Source organism: Bipolaris sorokiniana (assembly GCF_000338995.1).
Source record: "Bipolaris sorokiniana ND90Pr unplaced genomic scaffold COCSAscaffold_4, whole genome shotgun sequence".
NCBI classification, from domain to species: Eukaryota; Fungi; Ascomycota; class Dothideomycetes; order Pleosporales; family Pleosporaceae; genus Bipolaris; species Bipolaris sorokiniana.
Window position 1 is genome coordinate 1,669,192 of NW_006911898.1, and position 21,715 is coordinate 1,690,906.

Here is a 21,715-nt window from a genome sequence, read left to right on the forward strand (position 1 = left end):
GATGCGCTCTCTTATCAGGACGGCCTCGGTGCATGGGCCGCCCGATACATGACGCACCTGACCTGGAGCTTGAGCACCGCCAGTGAGGCTGGGTCTGCGCTAGGCCCAATTGGGACAGGATGCACGCGCTCGCGTATCAGCCTGGGGACGTGTCGTATCAAGACGGCTACGAGGCACAGCTGGACCGTGGTTGCTCGAGGGCAGCAAGTGTCCTCAGCACACCGTCATCCGGTCTGGCTGCGTATCTCTCAGTATAGCATGTCCATGTGTACAGAATGAGGCGGTCTGACCTGGCAGGCCCAGGTTGGGCTGGCTGCGGCTCCGCGAAGGGCAGTCGACGCGGCGGCGTGCTTACACTACACTACTCGGCCCAGCGTCGCAATCCTCGCTCTTCAGTTCAGGGTCCGGTTGTCAGCAGAGCACCCCGCGAGCGACGGCGGCCATTCAGCGTTCCCCACCATATTAAACCCGCAGTCTTAGCATTATAGCATGTTTGCATGAGGGTGTGGCAGCTAGACACTGCGCTATCTGCCATCGAGAGTAAGTAGCATCCTGGGGCGCTCGTCTGTGTTGCCGCAACTTGAGTTGCATCCTCCACCCCCCCGGCTCCACCTCGCGACGGCTGCCTGGGGTAGCTCACACGCCGAGTCCAAGCTCCACCGTCTGTTTGAGCAACACCACCCGACCCTACGCGAAGCATCGGCCTATTCCGCCAACGCCAATTCCCAACACTCGACCTCGCAGCCAATCTGCCACGCCGCTGAAAGTGCGCACAGGGGGCCCGGGAGACATGACTGTACTTGCCGCCCCGCTATTCCCTCCGCCCACCAAGTTGCTTCCTAGCGGCCTCGACTGAACATGGCCACCACCCGGCCGCACAGGTCGTCGACGGCCGCCTCCAGACTCCCGCCCATGAACAATCAGATAGCCGAACTCCGCAGCCTTGCCGATGAACTTACGAGAGCCTCCGAGACCACCCCACCGCCCCCGGACGTCCTCCACGCCCAGAGCAACGCCCTCCGCCGCATGCGCCAGCTGCTCATCGAGTCCAATAACCACACCCACACAAAGGATGCCTTTCGCCATGTCCGTGGCTTCGAGACCCTCCTCGTCACCCTCCGCTCTCTATCCGGCTTCTACAAGCCCGCCGAGCTGTCCCCCACCGACCGCATCGACTTCTTCGAGGTCATCAAGGCCACCCTCGATGTCCTGTCCGACGCACTGAACGAGCATGCCGGTAACAGGCGATTCTTTGCAAAGCGAGTCGAGCATGGCGGCTGGAATGCCCTCGAGCAAGCCCTGGCCAGCACGGGTATCTTTGGCGGCCAGTCCCAGAGCAGACGTGACGATGCGGGGCAGGAGCAGCTTTTCGGCACCCTCTTCGCCTTTGCCCTGGGCGAAGAGACAATGACACGGATATTCAGAGACGTCGACAAGACGATTGAAGGTCTACAGTCGGACCAGCAGGATGATGCTCCGCAAGTGGACGGCGGGGAGCAGCCCGCCGAGATTGTCATTTCTAGCCCGCGGTCCATGTACAGCGACGTCGAGATAGATGTCGAGTCACTGCGTGCCCAGGTGCGCGCCGTATTCAGTGGCAATGAAGTACTACAGAATCCAGACATCATGCCCACCATTTTCCATTTTTGGCAGGGTCTGTCTGGCGAGGATGCTCCAGGCACACACTCCAAGCCTCTCTCTGTATCGGTGCTCCTTGCCTTTCTCTACATAAGCACTCTCTCTTCATACAATAAGGCTGCTCTGCATATTACAGGTGTCCTGAGCTTGATCCTGCCTCTTCTTTTCGAGAACAAGTGCGCTCCTGTAGAAGCTGGCTTACTGCAAGACTTGGCTAACGATTTGGTGCAATACGGCATCAACAAGCTCGACGACGCCTACTACCTCTTCCGCAAGGCTGCATCCTCGGAACAAGCTGCCGAGTTCCTTCTGCGCGGCATGCGCTTGTCTCGCGATCCAGCTTTTATACAATTCGACCTATCTCTGCATGGATTCAGCGCCGTCGAGCTCCCAGATATTGGCCGACCCTTTCCGCCCGTCTCTCCCGGAGGTGGCTATACATTTGCCGCATGGGTGCGCGTGGACAAGTTTGACAAAAACTGCCACACTACCTTGTTTGGTGCCTATGATGACACACAGACCTGTTTCCTAATGGCTTACTTGGAGAGAGATAGCCGCTGCTTCATTTTGCAGACATACATGGGCCACTCGACGGGCGTCATTCCTAGTGTAAGATTTAAAAAAGCCCCTCGATTTGAAGAGGGAAGATGGTACCACATTGCTGTTGTCCATCGAAGGGCCAAGGCTATTGGTATGGGTCCTGCTAAAGCATCCCTTTTCGTGGATGGTGAGTTTACAGAAACTATGAAAGCCCACTACCCATCGCACCCTCCAGTGCTAGACAGTAGCCAGGAAAGCTTTGCCTCCATGTCTTCCAGTATTCCAAAGCACCACATACTCGCGTTCCTAGGAACACCACGGAATCTAGCGCCTCGATTGGGAAGAAATGTCATCTCTTCCAAGCTATCGGTCGCTTCCTTCCACCTCTTTTCAGAGCCACTCTCGGATGAACTAATTGCTGTCTATCACAAGCTTGGCCCACGTTATTGCGGCAATTTTCAAGACAAACTCGGGTCCTTCCAAACTTACAGAACCTCTGCAGAGCTTCACGTTCACAATGAGATACTTCACCCCGGCAAGGAAGAGCGATCAGACATTGTAGCGGCGATACGCGCACCTGCAAGTCATCTCATTCCAGAGTCAAAGATAATACTGAGTTTCTCCCCGAGCTCCGTCATGGACGACGATGACCGAAACTCGATTGATGAGTCCCAACTGATTCGCTCGCTGTCGCGAGAGTCTGCCAAGACCCTTCATAAGTATACCCGAATGCATAGCACACCAATCATTGTCAATGCTGCTGTCCCATCAGTAAACGATGCACTGTCCCAGTCACGTGGATTCGGACGGCTGTCTGGTGACCCTGTTGTTGTCGTTCCCCAAGCCTTGGATGATGCTATTTGGCGAGTCGGTGGATGTGTTGCTGTTGGCTTGAAGCTGGTGCAATCTGCTCAAACTCTAGAAAGCATGCTCCGCGCCGTCAATATACTACTAGAAGCTGTCGGAGGCAACTGGCGCAATTGCGAGGCCATGGAGCAGCGCAATGGCTTTGCTGTTCTTGCCGAGGTCATACGCCAAAAGATTGGCTTCACCATGGGTGGATTGGTCGCAAAGAATGCTTCGTCTCTTGATGTTACACAGGAAGACTGCGAGGTTTTTGTTTTGCAGCTACTGCGAGTCATTCTTCGCTTTGTTGGATATGATGAGCAGCGCCCGACCGAATCACTAATCATCAATCCTCTCGCATACAGAGTCCTTCTCGTTGACTTGGAAATCTGGCGCAGAGCCACCTCCTTGGAGACACATAAGTTGTATTACACACAATTTATCCATTTTGCTCGCGGTAGCAAACACCACCACTACAATGCCAAACGCTTTCATAGAATACGTACGTATATTTGTTTAGATCCATCCGTTTCCAGCTAATACCCTCAAGGTGTGGTCAAGCGCCTCACAGACGCTCTGAAAGGCGAACGGTTCACCCCACAAACCTTCAAACTGTTTCTCGATGCCTTTAAGACTCTCCTGTTGACCAACTTCAACGGAGAGAATGCGAGGTCACTTTCCCTTTTCGTTACCTATGCACTGCATGACAGCCGTGCATCTTACGGTAAACGCCCACTGCGCCCAAAAGCGAGTGCAGGCCGTATCCGCAGAGGCACCACGCCTGGGTTAACGCCAGATGGTAAATCACGGTCGGCTAGCCCAGCTCAAGCTGGCAGCACCGACGGGCCGCCATTGTCTCTGCCAGACTTGGGCATCGCCATCCTCAATCTCTTATCAGAGCTGCTTTGTGATCCACAGAACCCACACGAAGTATTACGTTTTGCCAAGAACGTTACGGGTAAATGGCTTCTCTACTTGCTTGCCGAACCTGAGCAGCGTGTTGTTGTTCTTGGTGCAAAGATCCTTGCTCGATTGCTTGTGCTAAACGGGACGCATTATGTCAAGAAGTTTGCAGACAAGACAGGCGGTTTCATTCTCATGAAGAACAGGCTGCGCCATTGGTGGAATACACCAGGAATCTGGACAATCTGTTTTGCAATCTTATTTGGCCGCGATGTGGCAACTATAGACTTCGAGCGTGATTTCGATGTCTTCAACCTAGTCGATATATTCATTGCCCATTCACCTCAGTCTGAGCTTAGGATATGCTATCCGGAAGTCTTCCCTGTAATCACCGCGATGCTGGAGACTGGGTTGCGGGCGATTGTTCGCGACAGGGATTTGGCTCGAACGGATAGCAGCGCTCCCAAACAGGAGAACGGTGAGGGCACAGTCACTCGTGGCCGGCGTAGAACAATGTCATTGAACGCCAAGCAGCCGGTCGTCGGTATGTATCTGTTTGCAAAAAAAGAAAGACCTTACTCAATGCTGACCATTTGTAGATATACGTGCGCCCCAGACAGACCGCTTGAATGATTTCGCCGTTGTCCTAAACTCCGCCATCCAGTTCTTATCTGAGTTACATTCCCGGTCAGAAGGTTTCCGTGACTACGCAAACACATCCAACTATGTCCAGGAGTTGTTGTTCGTTCTATACCCGGTGATTGTGACGTCTGACAGCGTCAGTGCAGAGACTGAGCTGCTTTCAAGAGGCTCAGCATTGACGTTTGAGGGACAGGATGTTGTTATACAGCCGCTCTCTAGAGCCAATGGACAGGGAGTGCCTGTGATTCGGACCACCAACATCAGCACCTCACCTGCACCCACGTCTCGACGCGTCTTACCTCTCCGCAAAGCATCCTCTTTCGTGCTTGTGTCAGCAGATAAGAAGCAAACAACTCAACAACCATCTCTTAACCCGATTCTCTCCTCAAAAACCGTACCTCCCGTGCCACTTAAGGTGGGCAGCTCAGTGGTCGAGGCTATGCTAGAAGTTATTCTTGATGTGTTTAAAGATCAGATATTTACACGCAAAGATTTTCCTGGTCTGGGGCTATTCTTGAAAACACCACCAGGCTTCCAAGAACATCAAGCGTACTTCGAATCGTACATTCTACGGCAGACTTTGATGTCCGTAAGGAATGCACTCCAACTGGACCAGAAGCTTTTGCATGAGCCGCGAGTTCTTACTAACCTCTCACGATTTGTCCAGCACATATCTGAGGCCGTCTTCGAAGGATGGTTCCTCGAAGGTGCAGAGCCATTGCTCGACTTCGCTGGGTTTCTGCTCGAGTACTTGGAGCGCCCGGACATTGCAGCTATCAAATCCGTCAGGCTTTGCACGCAAGCAATCCAGTCAATTCGAACCACTTTCTTGAAAGTCGCTCTTCTTCGGTTGGCAGATCCAGACGAGTCCGAAGGTGGTGCAACTACCACGGCAGTAATCGAGAAGATGGTATATTGGCAGCCTATCATCCTCTCGTCTGCCAACAATGAAGCTTTCTCGTTGAAGATGATCTGCTACCTGCTCTACTCGCAACTGTCATCAGAACACATGACTGTACGCATTGCAGCGGCGAGTTTCTGGCGATTACTTATGGTCCAAAAGCCCCATGAAACCTCCATGATTCTAGCCGATGCCATTCATGGAGACACGAAGGACCTATATGATGGCTTTCAGAAGCTTGTTGAACTCGACAATGAGACATTCTTGGAATGGCTTGACTTGAACAAAACTGATATGGATAGGTTTTTCTACGGTTCGATGACTCGGCCGTGGGAGGATTATGTGCACAGCCAGAATAAGAAGACTGAAGAGTCATCACAGAGGCGCATCGCCAAGCGCAAAGAGAAACTGAAACAATGGCAGGCTGACGAACTTGTGGCTGAAAACGTGTGGAACCACCACGAGAACTCAACTAACCACTGGCGATCGAATATTCATGCTTCTGAACGCATCAAGCACCAGCGTGTTCTGCAGGACCAGCAAGATAATGCTACTTTCATGACAACGGTCCTGGCGAAATTGGACCACCAACTCAAAGGCCCATGTGGTCTTTTTGAGAACAGTCCACCTGCTAGGTGGCGGCTCGATGAAACTGAAGGCCGTGATCGAAAGCGTCTGCGCATCATTATTGACAACACCAGCCGCGAACAGACCTTTCAACCCAAGCGCAAAGACACAGATTCAAGAGAGAAACTCAAACTGGAAACTGTTGTGCCTGCCATAACAGCTAAAGAAGCCGTTGGCGCTACACCCGTTGATGGTCGATCAGTGAGATCGTTATCCACAGCGACTGCATCGGGTGACCCCATAGAGGAAGCAGAATCAGCTAGCGACGATGACTTTGAAATGGTTGAAGCCATGTATGAGGACGAGGATGGTTTCGAGGATAAGAATCGCAAAGTCATGCGCAGCCTTAACCGTGGCGATCAAGTCCAGTACGTCTGCAATATTTCACGCGTAGTGGGTCTTGAGGCTATAGAAGGCCTTCTCATCGTAGGAAAGGACTGTCTCTACCTTCTAGATGACTTCTTCCAAAGATCTGACGGCGAAATCGTGCGTGTATGGCAGGCACCGCCCGATGAGCGCGACCCATATGTGCAGGTCATTGCTGGCAAAGAAGCCGTGACCAATCGTCGCCCACCACCCAGAAGTCAAGAAGAGGCAGTAAGGAATTGGAAATGGACCGAAGTCATCAGTATCTCCAAGCGGCGCTTCTTGCACAGAGACGTGGGCATCGAAATCTTCTTTGATGATGGACGCAGCTACCTCCTAACGGCCATTTCTGCGCAAGCTCGCAACGACATACATTCCCGTGTCCTTCAACGAGCATCACATGTTGCGAACCCGGACAAGCTTGCGAACGCAGAGATTTCATGGCGTCTCGATTCTTTGCGCAACCCTGAAGAAGCGCCCCAGACGTTTGGATCGCGCTTTGTGTCCGCTTTTGGTTCGGGTTCGTCACATCCAGCAACGAAGAAGTGGTTGAAAGGCGAGATGTCCAATTTCCACTACCTTATGTTTGTAAACACACTTGCTGGAAGGACCTTCAACGATCTCACCCAATACCCTGTTTTCCCTTGGGTGCTTTCGAACTATCACAGTGAAGAGCTGGACTTGAGCGACCCGAGCAACTTCCGTGATCTGCGGAAGCCTATTGGTATTCAAGATCCCAAACAGGAACATCTGATCAGGGAGAGGTTCGCTTCTTTCGCCGAGATGGGTGATGCTAGTCACGCCTTCCATTATGGCACCCACTATTCTTCTGCCATGACTGTAGCATCCTATCTTATGCGCCTTCAGCCGTTTAGCGCAGCATTCTTCCTGATCCAAGGCGGCACATGGGATCACGCTGATCGCATGTTCTACTCGATCCAGAACGTATGGGAGTCAGTATCAGCTAAGAACATGGCTGATGTGCGCGAACTTACGCCCGAGTTCTATTTCCTGCCAGACTTCCTGACAAATGTTAACGGATACAACTTCGGTCTGCGTTCCGACGGCTCCACCATCGACAACGTCAAATTGCCTCCATGGGCCAAGGGTGATCCTGCAATTTTCATTGCGAAACAGCGCGAGGCACTGGAGAGTCCATACGTCAGTCAGAATTTACACCACTGGATTGATTTGATCTTCGGGTACAAACAACGGGGTGAGGCGGCTATTGAAGCTGCCAACGTGTTCCATTACATGACTTACCAGGGTGCAATTGACCTTGATTCTATCACAGATGAGAAGGAACGAGCGCAAAAAATCAGTGTCATCAACAACTTTGGACAGACGCCTCCGCAGGTCTTCCAAAGACCACATCCCCAGAAGGACAATGTTGCCAGGCCCACCAGGCTCGATACATCGGCAGAGAGTTTGCATCGTGTACCAGGCACACTACTCGAAGCTCATGATCGCATTTCATCTCTAAACTACACCAGCAAGAGTGACAGGCTTCTGTGTGCTGCACCGTTCCGCCAAAACATTCCCCCTAACCACGATCGGTATATGGAGTGGGGCTTCACGGATGGTAGCGTTCGTTTCTATGAGTCGCACTCCAAGAAGCTGGTTGGGCTGTTTGAACATTTACACTCTGGACAATTAACAACTTCGCATTTTGTTGATGGCCGGACATTGATCACAGCAGGAACAGACTGTACCCTTGCTATATGGACTGTCAACAGAGGCGAGCGAGGCCGTACCGAGCTTCAGAACGCCACTACGCTCTTCGGCCACAAATCGCCTGTTATGACGCTTGCTGCCAGTCGTGCATTTTCCGCATTCCTGTCTGCTTCACTCGATGGACGTGTATTTCTTTGGGACCTTAATCGCAACGAATTCGTACGAGAGCTTGCCCTGGGCGCACAGCAAAAACGAGATCCTGTGCCAGTCCAAGCAGCCAGGATCAACAGTGTCACAGGCAACATCGTACTCGCCTGTGGAAACCGGCTTATTGTTGCGACACTAAACGGTGCGATACTGCTTGACGAAGACATTTGCGACAGTGAAGATGAAGGAGACTACATTACAACTGTAGCAGTTTATGAAGGAGTGGGCAACGAGTGGTGTGAACGTGAACTCATCTTCACTGGGCATCGACGAGGAATAGTAAAGGTTTGTATAACTCATCTTTTACACCCCCAATCGCACATTGTACATTTACTGACTTATGCTAGATTTTCCACCTAACGCCAGCACCTTCAACCTTGCCATCTTCAACCCTGACAAATGCTAAATGGTCTGCGAACCTCATCAATGTCCTAAACCACGGCGATCCTGTGATGGTAGCTCAAACAGCACCCATTACATGCATATTGCCTATGCCTCATCACGTCTATACGGGCGATGAGGACGGTAGAGTGGTACGTAGTCATTTCGACTTTGTTCGCTGGATTCATGCTAACGTATTGGTGCAGTACGAATGGGACTGCGTGCATCGCCAACATTGAGAGCCTGGGCATAAATAAATCAGTTGCCGCCGAGCCGATGTGAAGTATATCCCCGAGAAGTGGGTTTGGCGCCTGGACCGGGAGTGAGATGTGCGTCCGCTTTGTAATGGCTTCCATTTTATGCAGCCTTGCTATCCCAGTTCTTTTGTCTCTGAATTCAAGTAGAAGCTTGACATGATGTGCAAGAGCAAGTAGCGGAAAAAATTCTTTCTTCGCGAAGCATTGGTCTTTGTTTTTCAATAAAAACATTTTGTTTTCACTGCCGTTTGTTTCCTAGGGTATGAGAGGAGCTGGGAGTTGTGTTGTATGCTAGAGATGATGTTTATACAAGCCATTGATTACAGGATTCATCCACTCCGACGCATATTCAAGAAACCAAAGTTGCGGCAGTCAAGACGTAAGGGGGAGTGTATACGCCTTTGGAGTTGGTACACACGTATACAACACTTGGGTATACAAATAACCTCGAGCAGTCCAAGCTCGCCATGACCCAGCCTGGCAACAGTGCAGTCACACTGCATGAGATAGTCATCGATGCAAATATAAGCTTCTCAGATGTGGCGTCGCCGCCTGCATACGAGATTGGTCATGCAAGTGGTCTAGGTAACTCGTTACGTGGTAAAACACCTAAAAGCATCGCGTGACCAAACAGCAGGATATTGGTGGGCGAGCACTAGACTTCCAATGCGAACCAGGATACTGCCTCGTAAGGCGTAGGCTAGGATCGAGGACGATGTCGATTCCCCCCAAGTGGCTAGCTGGTGTGTCTCCGCATTCAGCGCCATGTCCCAACACAGCATGACGGCACTGCCAAGCCCCATACTCTGAGCCAATCCGCGCCCTCCAGCACGTCATATTTTGCCTTAAGTCTGGGCCGTGTCCCGCTTGTCGCCCTTTGCAACCCCCAGCTTCACAGAGGATGCGACAATCCGAGCGACAAACCGAATGCATAAATGGACACGCCGGAAATAACCGCGCCGTCTGAGAACGCGACGAATAAGAAGCGTAGACGACCAATTAATGGTATGTGCTATGGACCCTGCCGTCTTCTAATACTGCGGTACCTGAGCTAACGGCGCTCGGATAGCCTGTACTACTTGTCGCGCGAGAAAGGTAGGCGTTCGCGTTTCGTTGCTTTTATCGTTATTTTTTTTTCCTTTTGGCTAGTTTGCACTGTGGTGCAGTTTGCGGCGACGTGCATGGAAAGCATAAGAGTAACCACTACGCAGTTGGTTGTGTAGTGGCATGACCCAACCATCTCATCCTAGCATTATAAAAAAACCAAAGAGTAAATTAACATCTATGCGTTAACACAGCTAACAGTCCCACAGGTCAAGTGCGATGAGCGACCAAACGGCTGTCTGAACTGCGAGAGGCTTCAGTTGGATTGTGTCCAGAATGGCGGTGTATCGGCAGCAGCAAAAAGACCAAACTCAGGTTACGAACCAGTAGTCGGAATCAAGAGGAAACGGACCTTCCGGTCTTGTATTCCTTGTAGAGATTCAAAGGTCAAATGTTCTGGCGAACGACCGACCTGCACAAGGTGCCAACAACGCCGGACAACCTGCATCTACGATGCGGAGCACAACGAGCCAGCTTGGGTGCAGACTATCAGCACTCCTGCAATAAGTTCACAGGAAAACTCAGTAATGATATCCCCTCATGGCCCACAGCCTTCTCCGATCAGCCTTAACATGCTCGGTTCAGTTTTGGGCAATGATACTGCTGTACCTGGGTGTCCACCTGGGCTGTTATGGTAAGTCTGAATACTTTCAAGTGGCGCTACATTGTACTGAAAGGAGCAAAAGGTTATTCACAAAACAACTACCGCCTAGGAACAAGCTTCATGCTTTGCTGGATGCGTATTTCAATAATGTTCATCCCATCCGAGTCTTCGCGTTCGAGCATAAACCGTCTTTTATTCGAATGTTGGACGAGGGCCAGCTGGTAGACTCATCCGATCAGGCGCTCTTGCACATGATGTGTGCATTAGGTGCTCGGTTCTATGCCCTGGACTATCATGAGTCGTACTCCCCTTTGACCAAAGATTTGATACAGTCGGCTGGAACCCAGTGGGCCAAGATTGCTGAAGAGATGTTCTTTGCTGACTACAGTACCATCTCAATTACTAAACTCAAAGTTCTGGTCCTCCTTCACGATCACGAAGCAAGGACCGGTAACTATGCTGGGTCCTTTCTTCTCACCGGTCTAGTTATACGTATGGCGCATGCTTTGCAATTGAACAACGAGATATCGCCAGACGTACTTTGCAAAGAAATCGGAGGAAGCCCGAACGAGGTATCTGTCAGGGAGTCTCGGAGAAGATTGATGTGGGCATGTTACATGATCGATGTCTGGGCTGGTAGTGGCGTCGACCATCTCACTATACTCAATGAAAAAGACCTGAAGATTCAGCTTCCTTGCAACGAGCGACAGTTCTCACTACAGATACCATGTATTACAGAACGGCTCGAGAAAGGCACATTGCTGGATTTCCTCGCCAAGGAAGACATTCCAGAGAAACCAAGCGACAATCTGGGCATGGCAGCATACTATGTGCGTATTGTTAGTATATGGCGAAGAGTGCTACGGTAAGTCATAGTATGTATGATTTCTTGTCCAATTGCAGTGCTAATTTTGCATAGCTTCGTAAAGCACATGGACGAAGAGCAACCGCCTTGGCTCCCAGGCTCAGGCTTCGCAATATTGATCCAAGATATACATTTGTGGAGACAAAGCCTGCCTTCTTGGCTAGACTTTTCGGCAGACAACATCTACATCCGACGAGAAACCCACCAGCTAGGTGCTCTCCTCCTTATCCATTGCATGTATCACCACGTCATGTGTGACGTGCATCGAATCGCTCTCCCTGACCTTTTCAAGAACCAGGAACCGTTTGTCTTTCCTCTGGACCAACAGGCCTTTGTGGGTCATCTACAGGATGTCTGCTTCGAGCATGCACAGCGCATGTCAGTGCTAGTCTCACATATCCTCCAGCATGGTGTTAAGCATTTTGCGGACTCGATATTGCCTTCATTCGTCTATAACAGCAACAGGATCATGCTCTACTACATTGCTAGAATCTTGGATGTATCCAAACCCGACACTGGAACTGTGATTGCACGTACCGTCGAGTTGGTACAGCATAACAACCGGGCGCTGCGAGATATGTCACTTATCTATCCCCTTGCTGAGTCCTTGTGTATCACTTCGGAGCGGTGGCTGGAGACTGTGCGTGACAGTCTTGCTCGTGGGCATTCGGCCGACTACATTGCACCCCAAGACTCGTCTGAGAACGAAGCGCGCCGCATTGTTGGAGCTCCCGCGCCGACAGAAGGCACGCCACGGCAGCGAAACACCGCTGTCTCCATGATACCCCCTGTAGAAGAGATATTATCAGCAACTTCGCCGTCCACTCTTCGGACCGCCACTACTCGCTATCCATTTACGGCACTTGCTCCGGACGAGTCATCGTCTACAGCAAGTAATGGCACGAATTCGCAAACAGAGCACCGGATTGAACCAATGTACTCGTCTCCCAGTGCGCCTAATTCGCTTGAGCAGCCCATGTTCAATCTTGATGACCTGCAAAATTTCTTTGGATGGGAAGCGAGTGACGATGAGAATGTTCAGTCGACGGGCTTCGAGGCCTTTGGGCCCTTGGGATGGACGAACAATTTCTCCATAATGTGACGAGGTGGAATAGGAGTGCATGCGAACCTGATATGTTCTTTCTGGGTAGTTGTTTGAGACCAACCAGGATCAAGTAATCAACATTGGTACTGCCTTGGCCTTTGATCCATAGGTTTGACCACTGTATTATTTCTATAGAGTTGCCAAAGATGGACAAATGATATAATAGCCAATAACCGGTAGATCGGTGTAAGTATTGTATCTAGGGTGAAACTGAGAGGAGGAAATAAACCTTAAGAGTCTCAGTTCCCTGCATGATGTCCAAGGTGAATACCAGATACGGTCCAGACTTCGTAGGTGAAACCTCCGTTGCGCATGTGGTAAGACTAGCAAGCTACCCCTGTGCTTAGCGGAGATCTCCGGCACTAGTAAAGTAACCCTGGCCAACGGTCGATTCCACTTTCCCCCTCGAATCGCTCTCCATGAAGCTGCGACTTCGCGAGGATACCACTTTCACGACGTTACGACCTATTGACGAATATTTTGCAAACCTCACTCTCTTTCTTGTCTTCTTGAACTGCTAGAGCTTCGTCTGCTCGGTCTAGATTGGCTCAATATCATCTGCGACAGGACAGAGACTCATCGATTCGCCTCCGCTCTCACACGTCAAAGTTCACTGCATCTGCAAGTTCAACTACAAATCCTGCCAAGTTCATACTTTAGAAGAGAGCCACATAAAATCTTTGTTTGTTCGCAATGCCTGAGACAACAAAGGTAGTGCCCCTCACCTGCCATGGTCACTCAAGACCTGTCCCGCACATCCACTTCTCGTCTCTCTTGGACGAAGACCAATACTATATTATATCAGCATGCAAGGACAATAATCCCATGCTTCGAGATGGTATAACAGGTGACTGGATTGGCACGTTTCTGGGCCACAAGGGCGCAGTTTGGCAAGCGCGGCTGTCTTCAAACGCTTCGCTGGCAGCCACAGCTTCGGCGGATTTCTCTGCGTACGCATGCTCCTCTGTTGTTTTGCAACATTACTAACGGTTCATAGAAAAGTCTGGGATACCCATACTGGCGAAGCGCTACACACCCTCGCCCACAATCACATTGTCCGTGCGGTCGCGTTCCCTAATCAACCTCACCCTCAGATCCTTGCGACCGGTGGAATGGAAAAGAAGCTGCGGATATACGACCTGTCACGCAGCGACGCGACCAGCTTTGAGATTGGCGCTGGCGTTCATACAGGGACCATCAAGTCGATAGTGTGGACTTCGGATCCTAACGTCATAATTACAGCATCGGAGGACAAGAAGATCCGGTGGTGGGATCTGCGACAGGAGTCGACCATTGGAGAGCACGCGGTAGAGGGCACTGTGGGTTCATGCGAGTTGGATAACACCTCTTCGGATGGAATATTGAGCGTAGCTGCTGGAAACAGCGCCTACTTTTTCAACAGTCAACTGCCGGGCTCGCTCATCAAAAGCGTCAAGACACCATACGAACTCGCCAGTGTAGCACTGCACAACGGAGAGAGGAAGTTTGTTACTGGTGGTAGCAATCAGAATGACACGTGGGTCAGAGTGTGGGACTTTGATGAGGAGAAGGAGTTGGAGACGAACAAGGGACACCATGGACCTATTTGGTCGGCGAGCTTCTCGCCCGACGGAAAGCTCTATGCGACGGGCAGTGAGGATGGAACAGTCAAGCTCTGGAAGTTTACGACAGGACCATACGGCCTGTGGAAGTAGAGATCAAGTCCACAGCTTGGGTTGCTCGTTGTGTCGTGCATATTGTAAATGACGACAGTAGTCGAAAGGCTCAGTTTATACCACCTGAAAATAGTAAATACGATGAAGCAGAATCAACATTACAAAGCGAACTACCACACAATTAACCCCATCGCAATGAAAGCTGGCCCAAGACCAATACCACATATGCAAACACCTTTGTTTTTTTTAAACACAGCAAGCAACGTCAACAAACATGCCAGACGTCGGAAGAGCTACCCCCAACCACGGCAACTGTAACCGGAGATACCCGATTCAACATTGCCGAAAAAGGATCGACACCAATGGCGACATGCAGCAACCCACATGATACTACGACCCCAGCCGCCCCCCCCAGCCCATTGATTGTGCAACCTCTCAACATGGCAACTGCCCGCTTCCCCCAGATAAGATAGTAGATATGACGATAACCAAGAATCCTACGTAGCTGTTTACGCGCCAAGAGTTGGAGACTACTCTCCCCCCCTCCCGTTGTCGGCCGAAAAGTTAGGTATATAAAGTGAAAAGGTTTTTGGGGGTTTTTTTTTTGTTTTTGCTGTACAGAGAAGGATTTTGTACGTACTACCGCTATTAGTGTGTTTTTCACCGAGTTTAGCTTTTGTTGGGTTGGTATTTACTTTAGTAACACCTCCAAATTGTTGACGTTGGGGGGTTTTTTTTTTGCTCAGTTAAGGCCTCTCATATCGCCAGCCTTGTACCATCCTCCCTTCCCCTCTTCTTTGTTTTGTTTGAGCCCACAAAGAATTCTTACAAGGGGTTTTTTATTTTTTTATTTTTTCCGGTTGAAGCGAAAATGGGGGAAAAGAAGGAAGATCAAGTGTCGCCTGTGCGCGAGCCCAGTCTGGAAGGAGGGGAAATCAGTGCGGAGAAGCAGATGCAAGATATCGGTGCGGATTTGTATCTTGAGGTTCAGCAGTATTCGCGAGAGGAGTTGGAGGCGGAGAGGAAGGTTGTGTTGAGGAAGATTGATTGGGTTATCATGCCCATGGTAAGTTTTCTTCCCTCTTCCCTCTTCCCGCTTCTCCTCTTTCTCTATTGATGAATGAGGCGCATGAATGAGAAGAACAAGCTGACAAGACGAAAGATTTGCATGACCTACATGATCCAATTCCTTGACAAACTCAGCCTCAACTACGCAAACGCCTACACCCTCACCCCCGATCTCGGGCTCCAAGGAAACCGCTACAGCTGGGTGGCCGCAATCTTCAACTTCGGCTACTTATTCTGGGCCTTGCCCTCAAACTACCTCATCCAGCGGCTCCCAGTATCAAAATACACAGGGTCTATGATTCTCATCTGGTCGCTCCTCCTATGCTGCCATGTCGCCGCGAAAAACTACGCAGGAATGCTCGCGCTCCGTTTCCTGCTAGGCATGTTCGAAGCCTCCATCTCGCCCGCCATCATGAATATAGTGAGTATGTTCTACACGCGCGCCGAGCAACCGCTCCGCATGTGCATTTTCCTCGCCTTCAACGGCATCGCTACCATGGTCGGCGCTTTACTCGGCTACGGCCTGGGTCACGCGCACTCCCCCCATATCAAAACCTGGCAGCTCATCTTCCTTGTCATTGGATTGATGAATTTCGTCTGGTCCTGGGTCTTCCTAGCCGTTATGCCGGATAGTCCCGCTACGGCCAAGTTCTTGACGCATAAAGAGAGGATTGTGGCGATTGATCGGGTGGCGGGGAATATGATTGGGGTTAAGACGAAGAAGTTTCATGCGAAGCAGGCGGTGGAGGCGGTACTCGATTTCAAGGTTTTGTGTATTGCGTTGATTGGGTTGGGGTGCGGTGTTATCAATGGCGGTGTGTCGAATTTCTCGTCTTCGCTCCTGCGTGGGTTTGGGTTCAGTGGCATTTATGCTACGCTCTTGCAACTTCCCACGGGTGCTATCGAGTTCGTTATCGTGCCGCTGTGCGGGCTGGCGGCGGGATACTTTAAGAATACGCGATGTCTTATCCTCGCTATTGTTTGTCTGCCGCCGCTGGGAGGACTCCTGGGTATTCGACTTACGCCATTGTCTCAACGCTGGAGCCTCGTCGGATGCACATGGTTGCAGTACCTTATTGGTGCTCCTGTCATTCTGTCGTGGAATCTGCTCACAACGAATATCGCCGGCCATACGAAGCGCAGTACGGCGAATGGAATGTGGTTTGTATTTTACGCCGCGGGGAATATCGCTGGAGCGAACATCTTTCTTGCAAGGGAGGCGCCGAGGTATTTCTCAGCCCTTACGGGTCTGATTGTGTGTTATTGCGCCATGATACTTGTGGCGGGCGTGCTGGCCGCGTGGATGACATGGCAGAACAAGAAGAAGGATCGCCTGTGGGGGGCTGGCGAAGATGAACAGGCGGTTATGGATGGGTTTAGTGATTTGACGGATATCCAGGCGAAGCATTTTAGGTATGCTATTTAAATGCGTGGTTAGGAAAGCCATAGACGATAGATGTTTGAGAGACTTGGATTGCAATGATAAGTCTGTGGGTGACAGGAGGAAATATGTATACCCTATCTATGACAAAGAAAGATTATCTACGTATCCGCAACATGAAGCGCATCCAATTCCCGTGCCAAATCTTCCTCACTGCTAGGCAAAAACCCAATCCCCTCACACCCTCCCCGCTCATCAAACTCAACCCCAAGTATCTCCCCCGCCACCCACTGCGCAGTCCTCGCATGTAAACTTGGTCTTACAGACCCCTCTTTCCTTTCCCCACCATACACTTGGCTCTTCCCCTGCGCAAGCGCCTGATAAACAACCAATTGATCGCGTAGATACTCGTCCACACAGCCACCATGTTCGATCTCCGCTAGCAAATTATCCGACACCGTTTTCACAATGTTAGCAACGACTTGTTGCGGCTGTTGACCTGCTCGTACGCCCCGATCGTACAGCCAGTCGCGACCTAATTTCATGCCGGTGGATGCGGTGGCTACTAAGAGGAGATAGTACCTCTTCTCATGGTGCGAGTCTTCAAATGTGATTTGTACATCTGACTCGTTGGAAGCGAAGAAGCGGGATTGGCGACGCTCAAACATTACATTTAGTTCTTCACGGAAGTGTCGCTCGGTGCTCTTGGGGGCGATGATGGTGGCTGTTACTCGTCCCACTTTGCCCCTGTTTATTAGTTGGAAAGATGGTAACTGCCTGGTCAAAGGGGTGACGGTGTACGTAACGCTGCCGAGACTAGACGTGCCTTGAGACCAGCCTCTTGAATGTAGGTCGGTGGCGATGTGTGGTATACCGATGAGCTCTAGTGTTGGTAGTAGAACTTGGGTAATGTAGTCGCATGAGGGTGAATTGGATACGTTTGTTCCTCCTGTGATTTGAACGCGTAGTGGTGAGGGGGTGCCTGAGAAGAGGAGATAGGGGAGTATGGCCTGTAGAACGAGGTTGACACTTCCGGGTGTGGACTGTTTTATGCGGACTTCTCCTGTAGAAAGAATTGTGCTTATTCCGCCGGTGATATTTGGAGAAAAGGTAATTTCCTTGCTCTTTAATTCTGCGCCCGTAACATGCGCGTTGGAGGCTTCACCAAGCCATTGCACGCTAGTCAAGTGTTGAGCCTTGAGACCACCACCGCCTGAACGTCTTGCACGAATGTTATTAATACTTATTGGCTTCTTGGTGAGGGCAGAGAGACCAAGGGCGATCCGGACTAATTGGCCTCCACCTTCGAGAGTCGCTCCGTGCAGCTCAATCGGTGGTGGGGATCCAGGAACTGAAGCCATGGTGAGATATGAATTGCGATGATTGTACTTGGAGGATAGTGAAGAAAACCGCAAGAATGTCAATTGTCTTCTTAAAATAGAGAAGCCGCTCATGTCTTGTACATGGCGGGCCTTGTGCTTCTTGCTTGCATGAGTGAAGATGAGTCAACCCGCACAGCGCCCATGACTGTGGCTGTGGGTGTATCAGCTACCAACGGTCGATACAGCACTGCCTAGTCGTTATTTGTGCCTTGCGCATATTTACCATAGACACATGGGTATCTGAATGAAACAAAAGTGTTTGTCTGCTGTCGGTAATCAAATGTAGTAGCCGCGGCACGTGTCGGCGTAAGATCGACGCGGCGGTCCTGTCGTCATCAGCGACGCCGAACTTTTGACCAGCGTCTCCGAAGTCGTCCCCTCCCACGCCAGCCCATCCACCGCCATGACGAATACCTTGATATCGCTCCAAATTGCCCTCAGAACCCGGTAGTCGTCTCGTCTACCTGTCTCAAGCCATGCGCGGCCCGCTGGCTTTCTCCACAAAAGCCTGGCATGGACCTGGCAACGGAGCTCTCTTCTCACAGATACAGTTGCGCATCTCGACAATCAAGCCAACGTTATCAAGATCAATCGCTACGAAGCCGACACCCAATGCCTCGACCGTGAGAGGCGCGCCGAATCTGACCCGTCATCTCGCACCCTCCCTGTCTCGATTCGCAACTGCGGGGACTATCCGCCACAATGGCCTACAACACCCAATCCGACTATTCAATGCGTCCCGACATCTATCTGAAGTATCGGGAAACGCCAAAATCACCAAACAACGCAAATCTTACAAGGATGAAATCAAGGAAAAAGGCATTGTGGATGTCGAGGAACATGACGGCGAAGCAGAGGCTGAGCAGGGCTTTGCAAAGTCCGAAAAGGCAGCTCAAGCCAAGCAGGTCAATCTTAGTGCGAAACTCAGCAAGGACGGCTCTGGATCTGGAGGCACACCCGGCGGCATGAAGGAAATCTGGCGGCTCATCAGCATTGCGCGGCCTGAATTAGGCTCCCTCTCATGGGCATTCATATTCTTACTCGTTGGATCCGGCATCTCATTATCGGTACCTTTCTCTATTGGCAAAATCCTGGACGCTGCAACTTCGACGGAAAACACCAATGGCTTGCTCTTTGGCATGACCCCCTCGCTATTCTACTTTGCACTCGCTGGCGTCTTGACTACTGGTGCTGCATTCAACTTTGGTCGTATCATCATTCTGCGAATTGTCGGAGAGCGCATTGTCGCCCGCCTGCGATCACAGCTCTACCGCAAGACGTTTATTCAGAATGCTGAGTTCTTCGACGCGAACAGAGTTGGAGATCTTATCTCTCGCCTTGGCTCAGATACCATCATTGTTGGAAAGAGTATCACACAGAACTTGTCCGATGGTCTGCGTGCGCTCGTCAGTGGTGCGGCTGGTTTTGCCATGATGGGTTTCGTCAGTCTAAAGCTTACCGGTATTCTTGCTTTGATCGCTCCTCCAGTGGCCCTCGTCGCATTCTTCAGTGGTAGATCTCTACGGAATCTAAGTCGCAAAATTCAGAAGAATCTAGGTACTCTAACCAAGATTGCCGAGGAAAGGTTAGGCAACGTCAGGACTAGTCAAGCATTTGCTGGTGAAGTCCAAGAAGCCTCCCGCTACAACCGTCAGATCAAGAGAATATTCGCCCTGGGAAAGAAGGAGGCTGTGGTTGCTGCGAGCTTTTACGGAAGTACAGGTCTTATGGGCAACTTGACCATCATCACTATCCTCTATGCGGGCAGCAATATGGTTAAGAACGGTGTCATCTCGATTGGTGAGCTATCATCATTCCTGATGTACACTGTGTATGCTGGTTCCAGTATGGTTGGGTTGTCTGGTTTCTACGGCGAAATGATGAAGGGCGTCGGCGCTGCCAGTCGTCTGTTTGAGCTTCAAGATCGCAACCCGACAATCTCGCCAACCAAGGGTCTACCTGTCAGGTCCGCACGTGGTCCTATCGAATTCAAGGACGTATCATTCAGCTACCCCACCCGGCCGGCAGTCTCCATTTTCAAGGACCTGAACTTTAAGATTGAGCAGGGCACCAACGTGGCTATTGTCGCACCTAGCGGAGCTGGAAAGTCGACTGTTGCTAGCCTAATTTTGCGCTTCTATGTTCCAACCTCGGGTGTTATTACTATTGATGGAAGAGATATTACTACCCTGAACGCGAAACAACTGAGGAGAAAGATTGGCTACGTGGGACAAGAACCTGTTCTCTTCTCTGGAACCATTGCTGAGAACATTGCCTATGGTGTGCCCAATGCCACCCGTGCTGAGATCATTGCAGCGGCCCGAAAGGCCAACTGCCAGTTCATCAGTGATTTCGTAAGTACAGAATCTCATTTTTTTCTAGGTCTTTCGCTGACTAGCATAGCCCGATGGTCTTGAAACACATGTCGGCGCCCGAGGCACACAGCTTTCGGGAGGCCAGAAACAGCGCATTGCCATTGCACGGGCTTTGATCAAGAAGCCCGACATTTTGATCCTCGATGAAGCAACAAGTGCTCTGGACGCCGAGTCAGAGACGCTTGTCAACCAGGCGCTAAACAAGCTCCTCCAAGAGAACAACACAACCATCAGCATTGCTCATCGTCTCTCTACTATCAAGCGTTCCGATCGTATTATCTGCATTGATTCGGATGGCAGGGTCGCCGAAGAGGGCACTTATGAGCAGCTTAGCTCCAACCCTGAAGGTGCATTCAACAAGCTCATGGAATGGCAAATGAGCGGTGGTGACATTCCTACCCGGGAAATTAAGAGTTCAAAGCCAACTGAGGAGGAGGAGATTGAGCGGGAGCTTGAGGAAGAAAAGGACGAGGCTGTGGCTCGCAAACATGAGTAGACGGATTGTCATGTTCCAATGTTATACTGGAGGAATGACGCTGGTGATGGGAAGGCTTCTTCAGTGTTTTCATGAAGCAAGCAGGAGGTTTCCCGTGAGCTTGTCTCAAAAGACTCTAAGCGGTAGCTGGGCCCACCAGCCATACTGGGCCTCAACGCCAGTACCAATCTCGGGGTTTCGAGACTTGATGTGTAGGAATATAAGTTTGGCATGAGAGGCCCAACGAGTAATGGGCAATCGCTTGCTGCATATTTTGGAGTTGTCATTGTACATTACCCGCCGATTATTTTGGCGGCAACAACCTTTATAACAACATTGTCTTGTTGAAGCTCGCACATGCGAGTGTCGGGTGTAATTGAACATTATTCTCCTCTCATGGTTGCTTCTTCAGGAAAACTATGCCACTTCAGCATATCCTTAGAAACCCTCAACAGTGAGACGATACTACAAGCAACAGGATGCGGACCATGCTACATGCATTATGATGACGAGTCTAGGCCTCTAGCCAATATACACGTTTGCAATGGCTTGCTCTCTCAGCATGTCGCATTAAGCAGAACCTATCCGCTAGCCCCCTTAGCCCCCCTAGCCCTGTGAATCCGCCCCGCCCTTGCCCTGCACTCCCATGACTTAATCAGGTACTAGCACCACTTAGATGGAAGCACCTCATAGCATGACACCCGAATTAGTCTCGAAAC

General features: G+C 50.8%; 5 protein-coding genes across 5 annotated transcripts; all 5 read left to right on the forward strand.

Moving 5' to 3' along the window:
* Positions 1–680: 680 nt before the first annotated feature.
* On the forward strand, positions 681–9,325 carry COCSADRAFT_113327 (uncharacterized protein). The gene is made up of 5 exons (XM_007699895.1): positions 681–3,526; positions 3,575–4,471; positions 4,527–8,629; positions 8,692–8,877; positions 8,932–9,325. Exons 1-5 carry the CDS (start codon positions 859–861, stop codon positions 8,962–8,964), a joined length of 7,887 nt encoding a protein of 2,628 aa, XP_007698085.1. The 5' UTR covers positions 681–858; the 3' UTR covers positions 8,965–9,325.
* A 550-nt stretch (positions 9,326–9,875) lies between these two features.
* COCSADRAFT_113329 (uncharacterized protein) lies at positions 9,876–12,895 on the forward strand. The gene is made up of 5 exons (XM_007699896.1): positions 9,876–9,987; positions 10,052–10,077; positions 10,296–10,720; positions 10,773–11,555; positions 11,610–12,895. Exons 1-5 carry the CDS (start codon positions 9,918–9,920, stop codon positions 12,655–12,657), a joined length of 2,352 nt encoding a protein of 783 aa, XP_007698086.1. The 5' UTR covers positions 9,876–9,917; the 3' UTR covers positions 12,658–12,895.
* Positions 12,896–13,073: 178 nt separating this feature from the next.
* On the forward strand, positions 13,074–14,550 carry COCSADRAFT_113333 (uncharacterized protein). The gene is made up of 2 exons (XM_007699897.1): positions 13,074–13,610; positions 13,658–14,550. The coding sequence occupies exons 1-2, from the start codon at positions 13,354–13,356 to the stop codon at positions 14,352–14,354; spliced, it is 954 nt and encodes a 317-aa protein (XP_007698087.1). The 5' UTR covers positions 13,074–13,353; the 3' UTR covers positions 14,355–14,550.
* A 214-nt stretch (positions 14,551–14,764) lies between these two features.
* Positions 14,765–17,120, forward strand: COCSADRAFT_35164 (uncharacterized protein). Its single transcript, XM_007699405.1, has 2 exons — positions 14,765–15,381; positions 15,478–17,120. The coding sequence occupies exons 1-2, from the start codon at positions 15,187–15,189 to the stop codon at positions 16,807–16,809; spliced, it is 1,527 nt and encodes a 508-aa protein (XP_007697595.1). The 5' UTR covers positions 14,765–15,186; the 3' UTR covers positions 16,810–17,120.
* Positions 17,121–18,516: 1,396 nt separating this feature from the next.
* COCSADRAFT_35165 (uncharacterized protein) lies at positions 18,517–21,393 on the forward strand. Its single transcript, XM_007699406.1, has 2 exons — positions 18,517–20,500; positions 20,550–21,393. The coding sequence occupies exons 1-2, from the start codon at positions 18,623–18,625 to the stop codon at positions 21,015–21,017; spliced, it is 2,346 nt and encodes a 781-aa protein (XP_007697596.1). The 5' UTR covers positions 18,517–18,622; the 3' UTR covers positions 21,018–21,393.
* The last annotated feature ends 322 nt before the right edge of the window (positions 21,394–21,715 follow it).

What these genes read in the sequence shown, in the direction of transcription:
- COCSADRAFT_113327 (XM_007699895.1), top strand. Translation starts at nt 859, where the DNA reads ATGGCCACCACCCGGCCGCACAGGTCGTCGACGGCCGCCTCCAGACTC. An exon ending in CGCCAAGCAGCCGGTCGTCG is followed by an intron (nt 4,472 to 4,526) that starts GTATGTATCTGT and finishes GACCATTTGTAG; the next exon opens with ATATACGTGCGCCCCAGACA. An exon ending in ATCGACGAGGAATAGTAAAG is followed by an intron (nt 8,630 to 8,691) that starts GTTTGTATAACT and finishes GACTTATGCTAG; the next exon opens with ATTTTCCACCTAACGCCAGC.
- COCSADRAFT_113329 (XM_007699896.1), top strand. Translation starts at nt 9,918, where the DNA reads ATGGACACGCCGGAAATAACCGCGCCGTCTGAGAACGCGACGAATAAG. An exon ending in GCGTAGACGACCAATTAATG is followed by an intron (nt 9,988 to 10,051) that starts GTATGTGCTATG and finishes GCGCTCGGATAG; the next exon opens with CCTGTACTACTTGTCGCGCG. An exon ending in ATATGGCGAAGAGTGCTACG is followed by an intron (nt 11,556 to 11,609) that starts GTAAGTCATAGT and finishes AATTTTGCATAG; the next exon opens with CTTCGTAAAGCACATGGACG.
- COCSADRAFT_113333 (XM_007699897.1), top strand. Translation starts at nt 13,354, where the DNA reads ATGCCTGAGACAACAAAGGTAGTGCCCCTCACCTGCCATGGTCACTCA. An exon ending in GCTTCGGCGGATTTCTCTGC is followed by an intron (nt 13,611 to 13,657) that starts GTACGCATGCTC and finishes AACGGTTCATAG; the next exon opens with AAAAGTCTGGGATACCCATA.
- COCSADRAFT_35164 (XM_007699405.1), top strand. Translation starts at nt 15,187, where the DNA reads ATGGGGGAAAAGAAGGAAGATCAAGTGTCGCCTGTGCGCGAGCCCAGT. An exon ending in ATTGGGTTATCATGCCCATG is followed by an intron (nt 15,382 to 15,477) that starts GTAAGTTTTCTT and finishes ACAAGACGAAAG; the next exon opens with ATTTGCATGACCTACATGAT.
- COCSADRAFT_35165 (XM_007699406.1), top strand. Translation starts at nt 18,623, where the DNA reads ATGCGCGGCCCGCTGGCTTTCTCCACAAAAGCCTGGCATGGACCTGGC. An exon ending in GCCAGTTCATCAGTGATTTC is followed by an intron (nt 20,501 to 20,549) that starts GTAAGTACAGAA and finishes TGACTAGCATAG; the next exon opens with CCCGATGGTCTTGAAACACA.